Below are 10,063 nucleotides of genomic sequence, written 5' to 3' on the forward strand. Positions count from 1 at the left end.
CTTCTCAGTCTGAGACAATTGGCTAGTTGGCCCAAATGGGAAGAAGTTTCAGGAAGTATGAGTCCTTGTTGGACTAACTACATTTGATAAGACAAAAACTAACAAATGAACCCCCCACTCCTCACACGAAGACGCCACTGATTCTGTTGTTGACCATATGGTTGAATTTTTGTTGTCCTCACATCTCAGTTTTTGAAATGCCATATTGTATAGACATAGACTCAAAAAGTACTAATTGGTCTTTCAGGTATTGCTGTCTCATCCAAAGCCACAGTGGGAACTCCAAATGGAGCTGTGTGAGCGTAAGGCTTTGTGGAACAGTCCTACAAATTAGGGGGCAGCTTAAAACCTGAGTGTATTTGCATACTTTCTGTGCTACTTGGTTAATACCAGTGGCATTTACGATAATATTGTGCAGAAGGTACTAGACCAAGAGTTAGGAGCTATAAATTCTCTAATCACATCAACCCAAGAAATCTGGGGTAAGTCATTTCCCTAAATAGTTCTCAGTTTTCTCAAAAATAGTGAATATTTGACAAATGTTTGAGAATCATTTCCTGATTCTAGGGGAAATAATGATGTCACTACTATCCTTTCCTTCCTTGTGACCATGTCACACCTCAGCATATGACCTTATTTGGAAATATTGTTGGTCCAAAATATAATTACTTATGATACTGTCATATATAGGGTAGTCCTCTAATGCAATAGAATTGGTGTCCTTATGAATACAGGACACATCCAGGCAGAGATCAGGATGTCACTTGTACAACCCAAAATGCTAAGGGAGAAGCACCGAATGACTCCATCTTTTTCTAGGAGAGCTCAGAACTAACCTGGAGAATACCTCCATCTTAGACATCGAGAAGTGGGAAATGATTAACATGCTGTTTAAACAACAATCCAGGTTGTGGTCCTTTGTTCTCGTGATCTTGGTAAAGATTAATACATCTACATTGTTTTTGCAGCCACAACTCAGTTGTTTAACATATATTGTCTAAAATTGGGTACATACAATCATTCTTTTCACATTCATATTTTAAAGACTTGTTCTACCAAGTATACTACAGCATATTTTAGGTTTTAGTAATGGTCTTTCCATTTACCCCTTAGATGAACAGGATTACTTTGTCAGTGCGACAAAATTTATGCCTCAAGTCAAATAATGTGATGTTTTAGTTGTTGAAGTTCATTAGCTTTTTAGAACTACCAAAACTTGTTCTCAGAATAGCCATTATTAAGTTTATGGGTTCCCCAGGGGTTTAAGGACCATGGGGTGCTAAGCAAGTTCAGGAATCAGGAAAGTGTTTCGGCAAAGAGCCCTACCTCATCATGTCTGCTGGTATAGATCTGGAATCCCAGCTACTTGGGAGGCTGAGACAGAAGAATTGAGTCCAAAACCTGCCTAGGCTGTGGACTGAGTTCAAGGCTGGCTTGAGTGAGTGAGACCCTATGTCAAATTTAAAAAGGGGATGGGGAGTTCTGGGAGTAGTTGTTCAGTGGCAGAGCACATGTCCAGCATGCTACAGAGATCCTGGTTTCCATCTCCATCACCCCTCCATGCTCTCTCCCTCCCTTCTCCCCCTCCCCCTCTCTTTCTTTCTCTCAGTCCAAATCAACATAGACAATAATTTAGGATTTATGGAACATGCTACTTATGTTGCATCTACCCAATATTAAAGCTGTAGAGACAATTCAAATGAATATGCATGACTCAGTTCCAAAAAGTTCTATTTATGAATATTAAAATTCAAATGGCTTTTCTGAGTCGTTTCTGAGATACTACTCTTTGACATTTTCTTACCCCTCAGAAGAGAGAAAACTTGGCTACAGGCCCCATATATTTGACTGGCTGCCCAGTGTGTCACGTGGAACACCCAGTTTTCCACGGCCTGAGTTCATACATTAGGTTCACCTAAGGATCTGCATGAGGCCTAGAGAGGGGTTACTCCATTTCAACTGAAACGCAAGCTTCCTACTGCTCCATCAAGGCTGGCTTATTTGTCCTTTCAGATGTGCTTAGTATCCCGTGGTGCAGAAAATAGGTATGTGGTCAGCAGTCCTTTCCGGGCTTGACCATTTAAGGGCTGTCACAGTATTAGCAGCCAAAGGCAACCTAATTTTGTTAAGCCTGTCCTAGAGCTTACACACCCTTTTCTGTTGGTGCCTCTCGGGTTGCCTGGGAGCTTAGGCCCATCTGTCCTTACTATTTTGAGTCCCTGTTGTCTCATTGGCGGCTTTCTGAACAGCTGCAAAACATACTTTTAACACTAAGTGGAAGTTTGGATCACCGGCTCCCACTGTGGAACAGTCACTCTCAGCAAGGGCTTTCAGCGGAGAGTTCTCTAGTTTTCCTGACTCCGGTGAGTGTTAAACTAACTTCTCTCAACTCCCTGCCGGACTGCCTAGGCGGGTAGGAATGAATGAGGTCTTTGCTTATGGGCTGGTGGAATAATGTGCACTGCTTTTTGTGTTATCGGAAACTGCTCGGTTGCCTAGCACCGCAGCCGACAGCTGGGTCGTCCTTTCCGCGGCTCCTCTACCTCGGGTCACCAGGCTCCCTTGACACCGCAAGCCGGACCGAGAGGCGGACGACAGGCACTGGGTCCGGAAGGACAATGCTGCGCGGAAAGTCCCGGCTCAACGTGGAGTGGCTAGGCTACTCGCCCGGCCTGCTCCTAGAGAACGATCCGCTGGCAGCGGGACGGCCGCCACGAAACCCCCGCGGGTAAGTCACGTGAGTGCTTGCAGCATACCCGCGCCCGCGCGCGCTGCCTGCGCGTCACTACGCCGCGCCACGCGAGCGTGCTTCAGCAGGGGCACTTCCGGCGCGACTGGCCTAGACTGTCACCCTGTTAGCGGCCGCTGAGCCTCCGCTAACTACCCAGCGCCTGCTGCTGCCCTCCCGGCCACGCCATGGAGCGTCTTGATAAAGCAGCGCTGAATGCGCTGCAGCCTCCAGAGTTCAGGTATCCCTGAGTTCCGCTGGGCAACGGTGGCCGGTCGGCTCTGGCCTGGCGCTTGCCCCAGGGCAGGCAGGAGGCAGGGTGGGCTTGGGGACGGCCCCTCCATGGGTCACCGCAGGCTGATGAAGAGGGAAAGTAGTTTGAAGCCTGCAGCTTCTGAGTGGCGGGCCCTCAGTTCACGCTTCCTTGCTCTTCCTCTCCCTGTTTGGCAGCTTTGCTGCTTTGCAGTCTCCCCTTTGCCAGGTGGCTCTTTTGAGGATAGGCGCCCGGTCTCCTTTATCTTGGCGCTTGCGAGCCCCTACATCACATGTTTTTTTTTTTTAAATATCTAGTGTGTGAATACAGTGGAGGCAGGCCCTAATGTGAGGTCACTTCTCTTGAGGGGAATCAATTAGTAGGATAAGGACTGGTGACTGAACAGAAAGAATGTGATAGTAGGCCTCTCTGAGGCAAGGGCCTGGGGAAGAAGTTAGCAGCCATTAATTGACATCATCAGATTTTTCTTAATTCTTAGTTTGGCTGACTACTTAAATTTTAACTTTGGAAGAAAAGGAAGTTGAATTCACATAAGTGAATTTTGTGATCCAAGATCACAAAATTAGACCGCTGGCAGGTCTCAGCAGCCCCTAGTCAGGTATAAAATAAGTCAACCAAATGGCATCCATTGCTTTATGTCACTGATACTACCTGACCTGATTTGTACCAGCAGAACCAACAGGTATAGTGAGCTATGGCTAGAAACTAAGAAGAAAATGGTCTAACTGCTAGGGGAAGGTGGGTAACTGCTTTTCTTGTAAGTTTTTTGCACACTTAACTTTATCACTCAAATGCTTTGGATATTTTGGGTGGATATTTTGATCAGTAACAGACTGCAAATGTCTTCCATGGGATTGTATTATCTAGTGATAATTCAGCCATCTTAGTTTGTATGGGTATGCTCCGGGATGTTTGTGGAGTGACAGAGCCTTCTGAAAATGCATTTCTCAAAATATTTTCACTATTTTTAAATGGGGGATAACTACTTAAACTACTGAAGTTATAAAAGAGAAAAGTCATTTTTTTAAAGTTTAAGTTAGAGAAGAGTAAAAATGTATTGAAAATAATAGACCATAAATTAATAACATATGAGCATACAGGCTCTGGGGACCTGGATGTTAATATATAGAAAAGATTATATTTACATGATGGAACTATGGTTTTGTTCACACTAATATTTTTATTATGTTGTATCATTTTAATAAGTGTTTATAAAATTATTTTTAAGCTTTATTATTTTAAATTGTGTGCGTGTGCCTGTGTGTGTGTGTGTGTGTGAGAGAGAGATTCAGGTGCATTAAGGAGGTCAGAGGCATTGGATCCTCTGAATCTGAAGTTAAAGCAGTTGTGAGCTGTCTGACATCAGTGCTGGGAATGGAACTTGGGTTCTCTGGAAGAAAAATACGACTGAGCCATCTGTGTGGCCCATCCTTGTAAAAATTATACCAGATAGTAGATATTTAAGAGAGAGAATATAAAGAGCACACAGTTGTAGTGGCATAGACCTCTTAAGACTATCTATTGGGAAGTCTGAGGCAGAAGGATCATCATTTCAAGGCCTGCTTAGGCTACAGAATGAGTTCTAGGCTAACATGGGCAACTTAATGAAATTCAGTCTCTAAAGGTAAATAAGAAGAGCTTGAGAAGTAGCCACATGGTAGAGCATTTGCTTAACATATATGTAGCTCAGTAATGGTAGAGTATAGTAAAAGGTAATACATTTAGGTACCAAGAGATAATCTTAGAATGTTTTCTTCTACCGGTGTACTGCCCATGACAATCAATATAAGAGTAAGATTTTATTTCTCCCATTTATACAAGGACTGATTAACCCAGAAAACTTGCTAATACAATGCAGTTTTATGACATATAATTTTCATGTATATTAGCTGTTTAAACTTAATAGCCTTGTGTCTGCTTTATTGGAATTTGACCTACAGTTCCATATTTTCTGCCCCTATCCATAGTTGCCAGAGTTTATTTTTTCTATAGATTTGGTCATTTTAAATATATATATATATATATATATACACACATATATATAATTGTGGAATATGACTACCTTGATTGTTTGCGCATATATACACCCACCCTAACACACATTTCACTGTCTCTTTCACACACACATACAAATTAAGAAGTGGCTGAGTCTGTCTAGAATACTTAGCCATGACTGGAGTGTCTAGACGGACTTTTGTTTGTTGATGGAACTTTTTACTGTCAGATTTTTCCTCTTCCCTGTCTATCAGAATAGTTTAAAATACATTTCTATTTTCTAGGATTTTGGTTGATTTTTCCATCACACTTTTAAAAAGTAATCACATTAAAGGAAACACAATTGTTTAAATGATGAAGTATTCCAAAAAGAATGCCTTGCTTTTTGTGAAAATGCATTTCTCTGCAATTTCAGACTAGCTTCAAATTATGCAAGCTAAGCAGTAATGCTAACTATGGGTTTTACATCTAGTCTTTGAAAAAAACTGTGTTCTATACCCTTCCTATCATTACACTTCTGCTCAAACCAGAGGACTATACCAGAAATAAACCAGAAAAGACAGATGTATTCTAGAATCAAACTGATTCTATTTTCAGTTGTTTAAATGATGAAGTATTCAAAAAGAATGCTTTGTTTTTTGTGAAAATGCATTTCTCTGCTTTATTTGGAGTCTCTTGGACTAGCCATTAATTGTCTTCTTGGTTTACTCTCACCCTGCTGTATGTTACTAGGTCTTGAATCAGTTTGATTCTAGAATACATCTGTCTTTTCTGGTTTAGTTCTGGTATAGTCCTCTGGTTTGAACAGAAGTGTGTATAGTCCTTGGGGAGGAGCTGTTTGATTGCAAATGGGTTTGGGTTTTTTGATATAATTTTTAGAGGCTTGTGTGCCTGCACATCAATCTCAGGATCTGACTTGGGTGCACACATGCGCATGCGTGTCATTTTGCCGCGTTCTGGATTGCAGAAGCTATTTGCTCAGAATTCTTTTATCTTCAGGATTATTGTATTTGGATATGGGTTGTGAAGATTTTGTTCACTTTCTTCCAGAAATGAAAACTCTTTAGCTGCAACCCTGAAGACACTGCTGTTCTTCACAGCTTTAATGATCACGGTTCCTATCGGCTTGTATTTTACAACGAAAGCTTATATATTTGAAGGTAATCTTTACGTACTTTAAGATATTTTTAGTTTCTAATTTGTTCTGAGCTTTTATGAGTCTTTTAATTGTAAAACGTGTTTTCTTCTTCCTTTTGTGTAAGTTAAATATCTGGCCAATGACAATTTGTATGCTTTGGTTGGTTGGGTGTGGTGCTGTATGCCTGTAATACTTGGGAGGACTGGGCTACATGAGACCCTGTCTCTAGAACAAAACAAAATTTTGGAGGATATTTATTACTTACAATGTATTGCTTTAAATGTTTTGCACAAAGTCACCTACAGAATCCGCACAACAATACTCTGAATTAATCAGAAGTGTGATACAAAAAGTAAATAATTACAGTTTGCACTGCAAGTAGAAATGGGAGATGAAAAGAGGAGAGCTGGTAATTAGTAATTCCGACTTTTGTGTCATGAGCACTGTTCTTCCATATGCCCTGCTTTGCTCTCTTTCAAATTCATGCTTGAGCATTAGGGTGCAGGAGTTTTGTTTTGTACCTGTATACTTTGGAACTGGGCTCCACAACTTGGTTGTAGTTTTCTGTAATGGTGTTGATCACAAATAGAATTCTTAGGTTTTGAATTTTGTAGTTTGGTAAGTAATAAGTGTGTAATAAAATGAAATATTCTCTTTTCTTGATAGGTGCCCTTGGAATGTCTAATAGGGACAGCTATTTTTATGCCGCAATTGTTGCTGTTGTTGCTGTTCATGTGGTTCTGGCCCTGTTTGTCTATGTGGCCTGGAATGAAGGCTCACGACAGTGGCGTGAAGGCAAACAGGATTAAAGTGAACATCACCTTTTGATAGCATGAAATTTATTTTTGAATATGTTACATAATTCTGGGGTATTGATAATAAATACATTTGTTTGAATAAAGTTGAAAGAACATGTTAAAATCAGTCTTAAAGAGTCAGTCACATTTGGCTAAATCTTGACCCACCCAGTAATATGGTTACTTGGAACTTTGAATCTCCATTTGCAAATGAAAATTTGGAAATGTTGGAGAGGTACAGATGTATATGTTACATGAGTTATCTCTTATCCTAGGAAGAACTTACATATCTTACAATAGCAAAAGTGATAGCAATGTGGCTTATACTTGCTTTTCAGTTTTATTTATTTGGGTATATTAAGAAATACTTCATGAAGCAAATCTAAATTTCCTTTTTTATTGAAGGACTTCGCTGGAAATTACCAGGCTCTTGGGTTTGAGATTCTACTTCCCTTACAAGTTACTTACATTGTAGGCATTGTAGTTCATCTGACTTTTAAGTCAGTGAGGAAAGACTGCTCTCACATTCCATTATTTCACGGGGAGAGTCACTGGAACCACACTATTCACGCAAAAGGGTGTAGGATTACTGAGGACAACGAACTGGGCTGACTGCCAGCATTGTGAATATCACACTATCATTGTGCCCTCATTTTGCTTTGAAATTAGGTTTCAGTTGCAAAGTTTATCGAAATTCCACTTAATGTGTTGTCCTAGTTTAAAATAGTTTTAGAATACCAAAATGTTCAGCATTTACAAATTGAGAGTCTATACAGGCTTGAAACATCACAATTTTTATGAGGTGTTCTTGAAGTTGTTTTGTCTGTTAATCTTTTTTTTTTAATGACATCTCAGCTACATCCTGAGCATAAGCTACATTCTAAGATAATCCTTAGAGTCTTTTTTGATTAGAACAACCTTGCGCCTGAAAAAAAGCCCAGTTACCTTGGTACCTTCAGTCTCTGGTCAGACAGACCTTTTGGTACTGTGTATATGTATAAAAACGTCAACCCCCAAATATTTATTTCTGATTGATTAAAAGATAATATATTTTGGAAAACACTGGAAAATAATTATAAAAATTAAAAAAGCAAAAAATTTCCCATAATGTTAACTACCTGCAGATTATCAGTAGTTTAGTTCACAACCCCTGTATAACTACACTAAAACCTTGTTTTAAATTTAGGTCTTGTCAACTTCACCAAAGAGCTGTTTGCAGTTTTTCCGATGTGTGGTAATTGCCCATTGCCTTACAAAGTATATACTATCTTTATTATTTTAAAATTCCCATTTCAATGTTTTCACCATAAAGAAATATAAAAATTTGAGGTGATAACCTAGTTTAAATACTGTATAATATTGCATATCTCAAAACATTACAGGCACCCATAAGCACGTATGCTTCTTGTTTTTATATGTCAATTAAATTGAATTGTAAAAATGAAGAAATTTCAAATACCTGTTACTAGTAATCCTAATATAATAAATGGCCCCTGCTTAAATATTTGCCATTATTGATTGTTGGTCTACTGTTATTTTCATGCTGTGGAACTAGACTAGAGAAATAGGTGATTGGATATAAAAATATGTGTTTGTGTTATTGTTATAAACAACAAGGTTATTGTGATTTTAAAAAGAGTGTTCTTAATTCTTAAATTTAACAGTTGTGTGTAGTTTAAATATATTTAAAAATGAGCATTCTAACGATGAGAGTCTTTATTTTGTAAAGACTACAGTTTTTAGTATTATGATATTTGAGTCTTACACATTGTGTGCTAGATAGAGTTCTAGAGGGTTGGTTCCCTTATTAGGTGGCCTATTATATTTAGAATTGTCCATTCAGTTTCTTTTTACGTAATGCCAAGGCTTTTTTCTTGTACTTTAGGAATATTGTACTATTTGTAAAATATACTGTTGGATTATTTTATTTTATTTCAAACGTTTGCTAACTAATGGTACAGGTCTTTTAAAAAGTATTTTAACCAGGGATACATGTAAACACATGTAATTTTCCCTTGGCAATAAAGTACAATGTGTTTGAACATTAAAATATTCACACTGGTATTTAGAATTATTATAAAACTTGTTTTAAAGCATTTTTTTCTAGGATTTTGACTGCTCATTTATGAGTTTGCTGCTGTTAGCTAACATTTTTTAAGGTTTTTAACTAGTTTCCTCTTTCACAAAGTACATATTTCATGCTGTGTTAGAAGAAAAGCTACAGTTAAACTGTTAAGTGTTTTCTGGCAGGAAAGTGTTCACTGATGGTCAAAACCTGATTGTAATGGTGATCCCAGTTAGGGAGTATAACTTGAAGTGTCAGTGCAAGCTACTAATTTAACCCCACTTGCTGTAACAGTCCCTTCCCCAACTTCTGGTATGCCTTCCGAACAATCCTTTCAGTGCTAAAAAAATGGAAGTCTGCTGTAGGATGCATCTGCTATCACTGACTCTTTAAATGGATGCCATTTCACAGGTTAGAGTAGCATTCTGGTTTTCAATGATAGTAAAACATTTAAACCTGCTATTCAAAGTAACTGCGTATTTCATGGGAATCTAACAGTAATTATAACTTGAAAGTTTACATCAGAAAAGTCATACTGACCCAGTTATGGTGTTCCAGCATTTTAGGAAGCAGATGTAGGAGGATTAGGGGTTTAAGACTACCCTGGCTTCATGAGACCCTACATCAAAAGAACAGTAGCAACAACAAAACCTACAAAACCAATTTGGCTTAATAAAAAAGCAACGAATGGGCTTGTGCTTATTTTCACATAAATCTTTTATAGAGAGGACATTGAAATGGGTAAGTAAAAGTGTACAAGGAAGATGTACCCAAGGAAGGCTGATGCTGGAGGTGTGTGAAAGAAAGCCTGAGATCTGCTTTACATATAGCTAGTGTAGCTCCAGACAGTTTTGTATTTAGTGTCTAAGTTATAAATCTGTAGACAAAGTGTTCAATGATGGTACAGTATTTGTCACTTGTCTTCAGTTAATATCAGGTTTCTTTACTATGTTATTCACTAGTGAAACACACAAGTATTCAGATTTTTCTCCTAAAATTTATTTTTAACAGACTTGTGCTACAGTGTACTCTAGTAGGTTGACAACACTTTTTATCCCAGGAGAAT

At 38.7% G+C, this 10,063-nt stretch overlaps 1 protein-coding gene across 3 annotated transcripts; it reads left to right on the forward strand.

Annotated features, from left to right (window-relative positions):
* The first annotated feature begins 2,206 nt into the window (after positions 1-2,206).
* Positions 2,207-8,982, forward strand: Vma21 (vacuolar ATPase assembly factor VMA21). 3 transcript variants are annotated; one of them, XM_021153132.2, is made up of 4 exons: positions 2,207-2,363; positions 2,500-2,728; positions 6,048-6,157; positions 6,802-7,958. In XM_021153132.2, the coding sequence occupies exons 2-4, from the start codon at positions 2,619-2,621 to the stop codon at positions 6,942-6,944; spliced, it is 363 nt and encodes a 120-aa protein (XP_021008791.1). In that variant the 5' UTR covers positions 2,207-2,363; positions 2,500-2,618; the 3' UTR covers positions 6,945-7,958. The 3 variants fall into 3 exon arrangements, with proteins under 3 accessions (XP_021008791.1, XP_021008792.1, XP_021008790.1); XM_021153133.2 differs by lacking the exons at positions 2,207-2,363; positions 2,500-2,728 and adding an exon at positions 2,787-2,969 and having other exon boundaries at positions 6,802-8,982; XM_021153131.2 differs by lacking the exons at positions 2,207-2,363; positions 2,500-2,728 and adding an exon at positions 2,803-3,094 and having other exon boundaries at positions 6,046-6,157.
* The last annotated feature ends 1,081 nt before the right edge of the window (positions 8,983-10,063 follow it).

Source organism: Mus caroli, chromosome X (assembly GCF_900094665.2).
Source record: "Mus caroli chromosome X, CAROLI_EIJ_v1.1, whole genome shotgun sequence".
In the NCBI taxonomy this organism is placed as follows: domain Eukaryota; kingdom Metazoa; phylum Chordata; class Mammalia; order Rodentia; family Muridae; genus Mus; species Mus caroli.